Genomic DNA, 14,234 nt, shown 5'->3' on the forward strand with positions numbered 1-14,234 from the left:
ATCCTACTTTCCAATATCCAGTCTATATCAATTCAAGGACTTATTTCAGTTTCCAATTGCACTTATTGTGCCTGAGCTACTGAAACATCACTCTCATTATCCAAGGCCAAGGGCTTGGTTTTGCTCTGTTGGCTGGTCTGTGACCTGGCGATGCGTTTCAATTACCACAATAGCTGAGGCTACTATGAAATATTCTTCTTCCCAACCTCTCCCCACACCTGAGATGTGGTGACCCTCCACTAGTTGTTTCTGCCCAGGAGCACAGCAACTTTTACCTTTAATGCAAGGTTAATGCAACAAATATTCAAATGTTTCATCTTAGTGATGATATATGATCATAAAGTACACAAACTCATGGGTGTAAGACTTCAGAGACTGGCAAGAAATTAGGCTCTGCTGGTTGTGGAGAAAGGGCAGGGAATGGTTCTCAAAGAAAATTAGCCTTTCAAGGCTCAATCAGCATGGAGGAGGAATGGCAGATCGACTTTAAGTCAAGATTAAATCAAGAGTACTTTTCTAATTTATTACCTAGCAGAATTTCAAGAGCTCTCACATTATTTACATCGTGGTTTAACATTTATCATTTTTAATTTTGTTGCTTCAGCTACTTAGAGTGCAAAATGTAATCATAAAGGAGGCTAATGAGCTCATTACATGTTTGTCAGCTCTTTTGAAAGAATTATCGAAGTAATGCCACAATCACATTCTTTCCCAAAATCATAGCAATTTTATTCAAGTATTTATTCAATCATTGGCGCATCAAGTATATCATCCCTTTTCAGTGCTAAACAGTGTCTTTGATCAAAACTGCCACCTCTTCCTTTCTTTTGAAATACCAATAAAAAGAACATAATCAGTCTAATATTTCCTGTAAAATATCTTTATTGATCAGTAAAAGGCATGCATTCTTTCTTCAAGCAACGAACAAATTGAGAAGATCATTCATAACAGCTGGGAATCAGACTGAAGATGGTTTCCGTTCCCTATTGATTTGCTGCAAAAGAAAACAAATGCTCTGAGTTTTCAGACAGATTGTACTGCATCTACCAAGAGCAGTAAAAGTTGCTGCCTCAACAATGTAGGAAACAACTTCACCCTTAACCAATGTCAAGGAAATAGTTATCTGGTTATTTGTCTCACTGTTTGGGACATCTTGAGGTCACCAGAGATGCTTTATAGATGCATTTTATCTTAGCTCTTCTACAAGAGTGAAACTAATACAGTCAGCATTATACTATAGATCAAAGAGGTTTCCTCCCCTTATGTTTTCAGTTACCTTCTCTTCAAGTGCTGCTTACAATCAAAACTATAGCAGTCCATTTATTCCTGTGTTCCAATCAATTTTAATTTATTGCCTCACCAAATGTTGAGAAAGCTAAGTATTTAGAATAGTGTGTCACTGGAACGTTTTTGTAAACAAAATTCTCTTATGCTGTTAGTTATATAGTGTTTCAATTGCCTTTACCATATATCCCCATCCATATTTCTTTAACTAGGAGTGCATTTACAGCGAGTCAAAGTTTAATCTCAAGTCCTCCTGTAATGTGCAATCCTGATGGTTCTTCAGGAACTACATAATGAAAATAAAAGGAGGAGGCTGTTACTTCAGACTCCCTGGGTATCTTTTGGTTTCAGCATCTAATTCTCATCCATATGCTGTCCTTCAGTAGCATCACTCAAAGACAAACCATCAGGTTCTAAGTAAACATGAATGACCCCTAATTCTGCATCTCTACCAATTCTGTCAAACCCTCCACCTCCTCTATGTTGTCATAATGTCTGTATAACATGCAGTTTCAAATGAGTTTTGATTCATTGTAGAAAACACCACTAAGACTGAAGTCATTGTTTTCAGCCTTTAACATAACCTCTATTCCACCATTTTCAATTTCAATTCACTCCAGACCACTCTTTCAGGCTGAAAGAGATTGTATCAAACCTCTATGATCTACTGGATGCACGTGAACCTCCACCTTTATCCTTTCTAACACAAAACCAGCTATTCTCACCACTTTAACTTCACCACGTGTCCCTGCCTTCAAACCCCTACAGCTAAAACACTCACCATACCTTTATTACATCCTACTCCAGTGCTCTTCTGGCCAGCCACCCACTGACCACTCTCTCCAAACGTGAGCTCATCCCAAACTATTCTGCAGTCATACTAATGCATAGCAAATGGGCTCAACAGCAGGGCTAGAAAGAGAAATCCTGGTCCTGCTTCTGTTTCTAGGCCCCACACCAACATGAACTTTTCCTTTCATATCCTTTTTTAAGGGCTACATTTTGACTTTCAGAGATTACATTTTGTTTACAGAGAATATTTTTCATTCTCGCTAACTCATTTATTAAGTGATGCAGTCATGTAGTAACGATTCCTTCTATGTATATATATGTTGAAATTTGCATATTTAGATACACATTGAAGCATTCTTAGAAGAATTCATAAATCTACCCAATCAACCATCTATTAAACTCAAAGCTGTAATACACAAACATCAATTTCTTAGACACCAGAACAATTAAATTGAAAAGGAAAATAGGTACAAATTAGCAATGAAACTTATTTCAAAAAATGGCTAACATCGGGCAGCACGGTGGCTCAGTGGTTAGCACTGCTGCCTCACAGCGCCAGGGACCCGGGTTCGATTCTAGTCTTGGGAAACTGTCTGTAACAAGTTTGCACATTCTCCCCATGTCTGCGTGGGTTTCCTCTGGGTGCTCCAGTTTCCTCCCACAGTCCAAACATGTGCAGGCTAGGTGGATTGGCCTTGCTAAATTGCCCACAGGGTTCAGGGATGTGTAGATTAGGTGGGTTATAGGGAAATGGGCCTGAGTGGGATGCTCAGTGTAGACCTGTTGGGCCAAAGGCCTGTTTCCACACTGTAGGATTCTATGAGACTCAATGTGAACGTGTAACATTTCCACACATGCATTTGGAATTCAAGCACAGAAATGCACACTGCATGGTAAGTACAGTAGGAACATTGGAGGCACTGGTTCCCTACTGAACTATGATGTAAATGAAGCAACAAACTGAACTAAAATAAAGTGGGGGGGGCTATATAGGCATTTTGTTTTCTCACACTGACTTTTTATGATCGGGAATGTACTGTCTGAAAGGGTTTTAGAAGCAAATTTAACAGTAACTTTCAAAGGAAATTAAATAAATACTTGAAGACAAAATACTTACTGGGCTTTGGCGACAGAGCAGAGAAACGGGACTAATTGATTATCTTTCATGAAATTTGCTCGGTCTGAGTGAACAACTGACCTCTGTATGGTAATTGTGTGTTTTTGGGTGGAATTTTGCTGCTTCTTTGATGGTGGGTTTGGAAGCAGGGGCTTTTGAGTCAGGCTGGGAGGATAATGGAGAACCAAGTTGGAATGGATCTCTGATGCATTTCCACTAGCACAGAACTTTGTCTAAGTTGGATTGGGAAGAAGATTGGTTGTTTGCTGCACAGCTATACGTCTTGGTCATTGTGGTCTCAACTACAACGGATTTCGCCACTTGTGGTTTGACCTGCATCTCACCCCACCCACCGTCACATGTAGAGGGAGCCAGCTCAGTGAAAGCAGAAGACTGGCAGGCCACTGAAGTTTTATATAGCCCAAGGAGAGTTAGCATTTGTGAAAATCGTGGCTCAGACTGATTGGATGGAATAATTTCCCTCCATTTCAATTAGCACATCAATCCAGATTCTGGTGACTTGTTATTTGTGGTGTAGGCTGGTGACAGCATCTCTAGTACTTACTGAAGCTCTAAGAGTAGCCAACCCTCTAATTAGTTTTGCAACATTGGGAACCCCATCCACTGTCCTCAATTGGTTAGCAAATCTGAGTTCGGTTCTTTGCTTAGGATTATTTTGACTCAAAGGTGACAGTGCATTAATGGAAACAAGCTGACAATCCAATAAAATATCAATGACCATTAAAGACATGACTGGATGCTTCTCTGGAAGTTTATGGAAATACTATTACAAATACTATTTCATCTAAAAGTAAAACATTTGTTTGTTAAGGCTCAGTTTGTTCCAGAAAACAATGTCCAGATTCCATGGTTATATTTTCTTTACTGCAATCTAATTCTGCACATAAAAAGAATAAGCAATTTCTAGCAACTATGGTCACACTTACCAAGCCTACCTTTTTTAAGTGTTATTTTCATTTAATTACTGTTCCCTCTGAAACGTTTTAATACTTGGATCACTTCCTCCAGTTTCATCTTCTGACAGACGGGCGACATCATGATTAAAATCTGCAGTACCTTTGAATCCCTTGGAACCACCACTACTGGACCAGCGTTGAACTGTTCTTTCATGAACAACCGTTTTTCTAGAACCACCAACCTCATCTGGGGTGCCCATAACATCTCTGTGACTTAAACTGGAAAGGTCTCTGGAAAGGTCTTCCATGTTTTCAAAATCACTTGATTCACCTGTAGTTGTGACTGTTTTTGTGTGAACTACAGTCTCATGCCCAGATGATTTTATTCCAGGATTTAGTAAGCTTTCAAAATCACCTAAGTTATGTGAAGATGTGCTTGTCTTAGTTAAAGTTGTGGTAAAACCCTTAGTCTTACCATCTATTCCATATTTCGCAAGTAAAGCATCCATTGAAAAAGGGAGAGGACTAGACTCACCCTGTGTTGTGACTGTTTCAGTAATTTTACCATCTTTCGAAATAATTGTTCTAGTGGTGACAGACCTGTTTGTAAAGTGTGTCCCATATAGAGAATCATGGTCAAAGTTCGATGAGAAATTGAATGCTCCACTAAATGACCCATCTGGATGCAAAATGTTTCGATCTGGATGTGAAAATTCACTGGCTCCTTTATCTCTGCTACTAGTTTTACTGCTAGTGCTACTGCTCGTTTTACTGCTCGTTTTACTGCTACTTTTAATGCTAGTGCTACTGCTAGTGCTACTGCTGGTCCTACTAGTTTCGCTAACACTTGGATCATTTGTATTTTGTTCTAGGATGAACATGTTATCATCTGCTTCATGCCAGAAAACAGGATACTCTGTTGTTTCTGGCACATTTTTTGTTTCAAGAGATTTATAATGGCTGGAAACTGGAGACTCCTTAATAATCCTCATTTTGAATATCCGGGTTGGCTTCCCATGCTGAATCTTCTCCACTCTGTGAGAAGCCATTGACTTAAGATTTTTCTCTATTTGTGCATTCTGTTTTCTATCAATGCTGTAAACAAATGATTGCGCGCAAGATCCTTTGCAAGCTCGTATCTTGATGTCAATGTCAACCTAGCAAATAAACAGAATTTAGAAGTGTTTTAAAATTTGGTAAAGAATATTGATAGCTTATTATGCATTTTAAATTGAAGTATTGTTCTTCGTCAACTTTCAAACTACTTAAAAAGAACAATGGTGCTTAATTTTATTCAGTTCAGCAAAGCTGCAGCTATGACAGAGTTACAGAAACTACTTATTATCTAATCTTGTATTTAACTACCTCGATTTACAGAATCAGGCAATTGCACATTTTGGATAATGGACACAGCCACGTCTTAATCTCAGATGGGTGGAATATGGGAATGTGCTGCCCTCTGCTGTTGGGGTTAAGAGCCACAGGTTCACGTAAAAGTCATCTAAACTTAAGACTGCACCATCTCTGGGAAGGCCTTTTTGCTTATAGCAGTTGTTTAAGTGAGTGAATACTCAAGGAAACCAGGCTTAGCAGCATTTACTTTCCCCACTTACAAACATATTGAATAATGCTTCCGACCAGTTCCATTGTGCATCATTTCCTAAAGAAGCAATCATTTTGATATCATCTGCATAGTGCAAATGGGCAGTGATAACTCAGAAAAGTTGGGGAATATTGTATGCCCACTGATACTGTGGCCAACACTGTCTTCACGTGCCCTATCATTGAGAGGTTGGAATAAAAACCGAAAGAACTGCGGATGCTGTAAATCGGGAATAAAGACAGAAGTTTCTGGAAAAGCTCAGCAGGTCTGGCAACATCTGTGAAGAAAAAACTCAGAGTTAACATTTTGGGTAAAGTGACCCTTCCTCAGAACTCTGGAATGTTTTTTTAAGAAAGACAGTAGGTCCCCTTAAAGCGTTAAACAATATTCTGTGACAGGTATGGCCCAGTTGCCAATACAAGATTGTACTGGTCAAAATATGCAGCATGTGTACTTCACACAGTTTCAACTGGCATTCCAACTAAAAAGATGCCTAAAAAACAAATATTAATTTATGTTAAAGGATCCATTACTAGCAGGACTAGCAGGATGAAGGGTCTAGGCCCGAAACATCAGCTTTTGTGCTCCTTGGCCTGCTGTGTTCATCCAGCCTCACACTTTGTTATCTTGGATTCTTCAGCATCTGCAGTTCCCATTATCTCTAGCTTACATTGTAATTCCATTCTTCAGCCACCTAAACACCGTTCCAGCTGATCTGAAAAGTGTGCAGCCTTTCAGGGCTGTCTTTTTAAGTATATCCGCTACTCGGCCACTGTAAACTTTGTAAAATGTCAGTAAGCCATTACATAAAATTCAGCAGAAATCAGCATGCTGCTTCATGCTGAATACTAACGAAGATATCTCTAAGCCTGAAGGGGATAGAGGACACCAACTTTTGATTTTGCAGGCTCCAGTTTCCCCATATGACATGAGGGTGTCAGTTGCCTTGAAGCATACATCTAGCAGTAGACCAGGCTCAGCTAATTGTCTAGACAGGCTGGTCTGTTGATGGATTCAACCCCTGCACCCTTCCCACACTACCTCACAGTGATGGCATGGCTGATTTCTTTTATATTTTCTTTGATTTTTAAAAAAATGTTGGTGAGAGAACACATTCATTTTGAAATGTCCTCTCAGTTACTTGCCATTTAGCGCAGCCTGCTGCTTCTCTCGGGCTGGATGGCCTCTGATTGCCCTTCAAGCTTAAGAGCCAGCCTGCAGCCATTAAATGGACAGAGAATGTCTCCATACCAATTAAGGCAGAATTCCAAATTAATAATGTTCCCTCTGAGGGATGGATCCTAGGCCCGTAAATAGTCCTGACTCCTGTTTTACAGCCCAAAAGCAAAATTTCAGTGTAATTTTTTTCCACCTTCAAAGTAAATACTTTCATCATGGCAAACATAAACCTTTAAACCTCTACTAAAATCCAGTTAACTGTATCTAACAAAAAAAATCTTAGATTCATAGTGTCATGGTGATGTACAGCAAACAGGCCTTTCGGTTCAACTCGTTCATGCCAACCAGATATCCCAGATAAATCTTGCCCCATTTGCCAACATTTGGCCTGTACTCCCTAAACCCTTCTGATTCAAGTACTCATCCAGATGACTTTTAAATGTTGTAATTGTAGCAGCCTCCACCACTTCCTCCGGCAGCACATTCCATAAACGCACCATCCTCTACATGACAAAGTTGCCACTGGGTCCCTTTTAAATCTTTCCCTTCTCACCTTAAACCTACCTTGTGTTCGAACATCTTAAATATGAAACAGCTATTCCCCAAAAGGTCTTATTTGTTTCCACAGCAAAGTCTACACTATCCTTCTGCATTTTGTCCTATCCTGGACAGGCAGTACTTTGAATTGCACTCAACAGAAGGGCAATATTCAAAAGTGTATACAATTACAACTTTGTGAAGATGAAAAGTGATTGCATAGACTGGTTAAACAAAAAAAAAGCTGTCTACAATATTACAAAATAAATTTTAAAAATTTAAAACGGATTTTACAAATATGCCATAACAATCAATTTCAACAATCGATTCTAAAATATGAACAGAACTATCTGCACAGTATAGGAATTTAATGGGACACTGATATTTTAAAATTAATGTGTTCTTTACCTCCAATCTTGAGATTTCATTGTATTGTTCTATTATATTGTTTTTTATTGTGTTTACTCTGGCGATTTGGTCATCAACTCTTTTCTGCAAGTTGATAAGCCTGATATTCAGGCGATCCACCAGTTCGTGATAGGTGTTCCCAAATCCTAAGAATACAGCAAATGATATAATAATTCTAACGGAACTTATTTTCATTGAACAGGCTACAAATAAATGCATTTAAATTCCCAGAGTGAACATTTAATTTTTTAGATTTAGAATGGAGTGAAGAAAGAATCAAATGTTAGATAACAATTTTTTTTCTGTTAACTAATGTAGGCTGCTTGAAGTTTTCAATGTTTCTGGGTAGTTTTGTTTTATTTAGAGTGCAGTGCACGGGTGTTTTGTGTGGTCACTTTGAGACGTGAAACTACTTGTCAAATTACTTAGTGGGTAGCAGCCGGAAGTAGTAGGAGGCATAAGGGATGCACAGATGACATAAGCACATGACACGTTGGCTTCTGAGGTTTGCTGGAGGGTTGGGGATGTTGATGAAGACCACAAAGAAAGAAAAGTAAGGGAGGCCCTACAATAAATGCCCAAACTGGAGAGACTGTGTTTGTGAGGTTTGGGAAAAGGATTGATGAAAAGCACAAGGGCAGCATTAGTGGAATGGGTATCACATCGAAAAGATGGAAAGAATGGGATGGGGATGCATGTTAAGATTGGCATCAGGAAAATGGAATAGCACAGGTGGAAGGATTTTGCTTGGTCGGGGGATGACTTCGCAGAGGGCTGATGAGATGATAGAACTGGTTCAGCGTGGTAAAAGTCTATCCAGGTTCTAGTTAGTTGCCACTGTTGGGAACGTCACACATACAGAGAATCAAGAAATGGTTAATATTACTACAAAACATGAATCCTAAATAAAGACTTGATCACAGAAGAAGATTGGTAGTTGGCACGTTGTTTTCTTTCATGATAGATGCAAAAATTAAAACGGGCTGATTTCAAGGAAATAGTTGGTTTATTCCTGGAATAATAGAGACTCAACTCAGAATAAAAAAGCAGTTCTCATTTTTAAAGATCACGAATGAAAGAACCGCGACTCTTGGTGGAGTTTGTATTGTATTCCTTTCTCGGTTTATAGGCACAAGGAGAGCTTTTGTACCTTTATTCAGAGTGAGAACCTTTGATTCTATATAAGTCTTCGATGAAATAATAGCTAGATACTCTGTATTTAAAGAAGAATTGTAGCGAAGATGCCAATTTGTCCTCGTCTCTTTGCTAGTCTCTATTTCGCAAGTAAAACGGGAAGCAACAGAAAATAAAACTGCAGCCACAGGAGGAAAGTTTTACCACACAACAGTTCAACTTTAGGGTGAAGCGAACGAAACACAAAGGTGAACATCTTTTTTAAAAAAAACAAAAGAACTGCGGGTGCTGGAAATCAGAAACAAAATCAGAAATTGCTGGGAAATCTTAGCAGATCTGGCAGCATCTGTGGAAATCAGAGTTAACGTTTCGGGTCCAGTGGCGCACCTTCAGAATGTTCTCACCACGTATGCTGTCAGATCTGAGAATTTCCAGCGATTTCTGTCACCAATTTATAATTCCGGAATTAAAAGCTAAAACCTTCTTTAAGCAACACCAATATGTTCTAACGACTCACTTCCTATTCCGTTTAGAGTCTGTCTGATTCTGTTGATAGCTTCAGTCACAGTAATATGAGTGTTCTGAAATGTTTTGGAATACATGTCCAACATCCGTCGAATCTCCCGGATCCTGTTTTCGTTTTGTTGATTCTGAGTATCGATTAATCCTTGCATTCTGCACCCAGATGGACATTTGGGGCCCTGTTGGGTTAAATCAGAAATTTATTGAGCTAGTTATTAGCAATGCATAATTTCACAAAACAAAATAAGCAATGTAACAATTTACCCAGTCTTCATCTGTACAAATCGGCCACGCCTGCTCCAAACACTGTCTGGATCGACTTTCCTCCCTCGCTCCAACAGGTCGAGGACCCCGAGGCTGTAGAACGGTTGTCCGAGTCTGCAAACATAAGAAAGCAAAGGACATTGGTTTCGAAGACACCGACCACGTTCTCCTGGTGTAGTTTAAGCTTGGGAATTCTTTCCTGTTAAATCAATTCCACAACCAACTCGTTTAATTTTGCTGAAACAAAGAATTGCCGATGCTGGAAATCCGAAACTCAGCAGAGTTTCCGTTACTTTGCCTCCAAGATGCTGTTAGAACCGCTGAGTTTCGCCAGCAATTCTGTTTTCTGTTTCATTTATTTTTATGCTGAATATTTGCTTATTAGAAACAAAGAAATTAAAAATATGCAGCCTTGACGTGTTGATTTCTGAATGTGTACTTAGCTCTTGGATAAAGAAAGCAAACTTACCAAACCAATGAAACATAGTATCAAACCCAAACTCAGCACTGCCTTCATTTTACTAACTCTGCAACGATCACTTGATCGAGTGCTTCTTCTCTCTCCTTTTCGTCAAATTTCAACCCTAAAAACAGCATCAGACTATGCGTGGGCATCCTGTTTACCCGAACTGTTAATTATTAACATTCAACTGTTGCATAAAACTCTGGCCCTGTCTTTGACCGTTTGTAATGCTTATTGACTGATCGAAGATCAGAGCTATATCATAACTACAAACAGCTTCTACAATTACCACATACATCGGAGGGAATTGGCAGGTGGAACATTGCATTCTGAAAAGATCATCCAGTACAGGAAATTAAATAAAGTCCCAACCACAGGACAAGCCACCGGAAGCAGTGGGTGAATTTCAGATTTCCAACAAATGCAGAGGGTGCTCTCTGCAACGATCAGCAATGCAGTCAGAGGGTTATACAGCATTACGTTAGGCACCTTCAAGGATGCTCCAAACTAAAATGCAACATTGTGAAAAGACTGCATGCACTCGCGATGCAGAGTGACCAACCTGCAAAAGTAACTAGCCCCATCAGTTTCACATCTCTCGACGCAATAACTTGGAAGGGCTTTTGAGGAAACCTTTCCGCAGCTGGTTGTCCCATTCCCTCGGAGTAAATTACTGCAGATGCTGGAATCTGTACTGAAAATAACAAATACTGGAGATCGTATTCTATGCGCTCAGTTCATTCACATGCTGTGTTAAGGGTTCCCCCTATAACTGACAAACTGACTCTTCCCATTCCAGCACAGTGCCACCTCTGATGATGGGAGGCAGTGGAAAAGTGAGGATGTTGCTGGGAGTGGAACAATGCAGTTTAGAGGAAAGTTTAGATGAGCTGGGTCTGTTCACCGTGGAACAGAGGAGGCTGAGGGCATATGTGATGGAGATACATCGAACTAAGTGGCCTTGATCAAATTGATGGAAAAAACCTATATACCTTAGCTGAGAAGTCAGTGACAAGGTGTACAGATTTAAAGTAATTGGTAGAAAGTTTAGACGAACGATGTGGAGGGAAAATATTCGTTCAGTAGATTTGTTTCCTGAAGTCTCCTCTAAAGCTTCCTGATCCTTACCTTAAATTTATACTGTGGTCATTGATCCCTCAACCAAAGGGAAAAGCTGCTTCCTGTCTGTTCTACATGTGCCCTCGTAATTTTTGTATGTTTTAAACACTCACCCCACCGATATCAGGATTGTATCTCCCTGTAACCACTCTCCTTGCTGATACTGTCCCCTTAAGGAATCAGACACGAAGGTAAGTAAGAGAGGAGACATATGGGATATTTGTCTTCAGTGACTGAAGCAGAGAGCTTAAGCACACGGAAGTGATGCTGGAACTGTATAATATGTTAGTTAGACCACAGCTAGAGTATTGTGCACAGCTCTGAAGTGGGAAGGATGTGATTGCACTAGAGACGGTGCAAAGGCGATTTACCAGGATAGTGCCTGTGCTGGAGAGTAATGGTTATGAAGAGAGATTGGACTGGTCCTTGGGGCAGAGGATTCTGAGGGGAATGTGATTGAAATGTATCAAATTTGAAAGTGACATAGATAGAGTAGACAGGAAAGAATTTTCCCCCATGGTTAAGGGGTCATAAATTTAAGGCAAGGGCCAGGAGGTTTATAGGAAATATGAGGGGGAAAAAACTTTCACTCAGAGGGTGATTCGAATCTGCAACCCACTGCCTGTAAGGGTCAGAAAACCTCATAACATTAAAGCAGCATTTAGATGTGCAGCTGCAACGGCATACAAGACTATGGGTTGAATGCTGGAAAACGGGATTAGAATAGTCGGGTGGTTGTCTTTGACGTGCAGACTCAATGGGCCATACGACTTTTTTCTGTGCTGTTGAACTTTATAACTCTATGCCATGATCAAATCTTCCTATAACCAGTCGTACTACTGATATTGGAGTTGAATTTTGCTGTAAACTCTCTGAATGCTCTCATCAGAATTAAATCTCTCTCTGTCTTGAACCACTCTCCCTGATGATGTCAGGATTTAATCTCCCTGTAACCACTCACCCTGTTGTATATCAGGATTTTATCTCACTGAGGCCACTCTTCCTGCTGATATTGGGATTGAATCACAAAGAGTAACTTTGACACCTTTTGTTGTTTGATTGACACAACAGCAACGAACATTCACAATCTCTACCATTGACACTCAGTAGCAGTTATATATAGAACCTACTAGATGCACTGTAGGAATTCACCATCTCTTTTAATGGGATATTCCAAACCCATGACCACTTCTATCTAGAAGAACCAGAGAAACAGCTACATAGTAATACCACCACTTGCAAGATCTCCCCCAAACCATTCATCATCTTGACTTCTATTTCTTCACTGCTGCCGAATTAAAGTACTTGAACTCCATTCCTGACAAGATTGTGAGTGTTCTTACAGCAAATGGACTGCACATCTTAAGATGGCAGCTCTCCACCTTTCAGTGCCTCCAAATGAAAGCAACAATAGCAACAACATATGTTTACATGGCATCATTAATGTGACAAAATGTGCCAAGACATTTCACAGGAACATTATGGAGCAAGGCAAGATGTTGAGTCATAGGATCATCTAGCACAAAAACAGACACTTCAGTCCAACCAGTCTATGCCGAACATAATCCCAAACTAAACTAATCCCATCTGCCTACTCCTGGCCCATATCCAATATCCATATCCATAACCTTTCCCATTCATGTACTTATCCAAACATATTTTAAATGTGGTAATTCTATCTGCATCAACCACTTCCTCAGGAAGTTCATTCCATACATGAATCACCATCCGTCTAAAAAAAAGCCCCTCGCATTTTTTTAAATCTCTCCCCTCTCATCTGAAAAATGTGCCCCCTTGTCTTGAATAGCCCCATCCTAGGGAACAGGCAATTACCATTAACTATTTATACCCCTTATTATTTTGTAACCTTCTTACAGGTCGCATCTCAACCTCCTATGCTCCAATGAAAGAAGTCCTAACCCTATCCACCTTTCTTTATAACTCAAACCTTCCATACCTGGCACATCCTGATAAATATCTTTTTGAGCCCTCTCAAGCTTAATAATATCCTTCCTATAACTGGATGACTAGAATTGGACACAGTATTCCAAAAGAGACCTCACCAATATCTTGCACAACCTCAACATGATATCCTAACTCCTATACTCAAAGGACTGAGCAATGAAGACAATCGTACTAAGTGACTTTTGAATCGCCATGTTGATATATAAAGCAAACTTCAAAGAATTATGTACCTGAACCCCAAGTCCTTCTGCCCTACAATGCTATTCAAGGCCCTAGTACTAATTGTATACGCCCTACCCTTGTTTGTTATACCCATATGCAATTATCTAGATTGAATCTGCCACTTTTCAGTCCATTGATCCGTTTGATCAAGTTGCCTTTGTAATCTTAGAAAGTCTCCTTCACTGTCTACCATGTCTCCAATTTTGGTGTCATCTGTATGGAGCCACATTAATAGACACTTAGTCAAGTGACCAAAAGGTTGGTCAAAGAGGTAATATTTACAGAGCAATTTAAAAGGAGAAAGTGACGTAGAGGCATATAGAGTATTTCAAATCTCAGGACCTAGGCACCTATGAGGGTACAGCTATTAAAGTGAAGTGAATAAAATTTGAGAAATGTAGAAGATCAGAGGATGTCAGGCTGGAGGTACTTACAATGAAAGGGAACTGCGCGGCATGAAAGATTTGAAGGCAATAAAGGAAACTTTTAAATCAACACATGCTTAACAAGCAGCCAGTCAGGGTGAATGAATACAGGGATATTGAGGAATCTCACTGTCCATGCAGCCAGGGATGTTCAATAAATGCTGGCCAGCCAGTGATATCCACATACAATAAATTAATTAAAAAAGCAAAACTTTATGTGATTTAAGATATAGGCAGCAGAACTCTAGATGAACACAAATTCATGGAGGGAAGCCAGCCAAAG

General features: G+C 39.7%; 1 protein-coding gene across 2 annotated transcripts; it reads right to left on the reverse strand.

The window, feature by feature from the left end:
• Positions 1-864: 864 nt before the first annotated feature.
• Positions 865-10,359, reverse strand: LOC125458760 (fibrinogen alpha chain-like). Of its 2 annotated transcripts, none has more exons than XM_048544421.2 (6): positions 10,227-10,359; positions 9,758-9,871; positions 9,489-9,672; positions 7,838-7,983; positions 4,150-5,267; positions 865-994 (listed from the first exon to the last, which is right to left on the reverse strand). In XM_048544421.2, the coding sequence occupies exons 1-5, from the start codon at positions 10,272-10,274 to the stop codon at positions 4,176-4,178; spliced, it is 1,584 nt and encodes a 527-aa protein (XP_048400378.2). In that variant the 5' UTR covers positions 10,275-10,359; the 3' UTR covers positions 865-994; positions 4,150-4,175. The 2 variants fall into 2 exon arrangements, with proteins under 2 accessions (XP_048400378.2, XP_048400464.2); XM_048544507.2 differs by having other exon boundaries at positions 4,141-5,267.
• Positions 10,360-14,234: the final 3,875 nt, after the last annotated feature.

The sequence above is a fragment of the Stegostoma tigrinum genome, chromosome 1 (assembly GCF_030684315.1).
Source record: "Stegostoma tigrinum isolate sSteTig4 chromosome 1, sSteTig4.hap1, whole genome shotgun sequence".
In the NCBI taxonomy this organism is placed as follows: Eukaryota; Metazoa; Chordata; class Chondrichthyes; order Orectolobiformes; family Stegostomatidae; genus Stegostoma; species Stegostoma tigrinum.

What these genes read in the sequence shown, in the direction of transcription:
- LOC125458760 (XM_048544421.2), bottom strand. Translation starts at nt 10,274, where the DNA reads ATGAAGGCAGTGCTGAGTTTGGGTTTGATACTATGTTTCATTGGTTTG. An exon ending in TACTATGTTTCATTGGTTTG is followed by an intron (nt 9,872 to 10,226) that starts GTAAGTTTGCTT and finishes TTATGTTTGCAG; the next exon opens with ACTCGGACAACCGTTCTACA. An exon ending in ATGAAATCTCAAGATTGGAG is followed by an intron (nt 5,268 to 7,837) that starts GTAAAGAACACA and finishes TTTATTTGCTAG; the next exon opens with GTTGACATTGACATCAAGAT.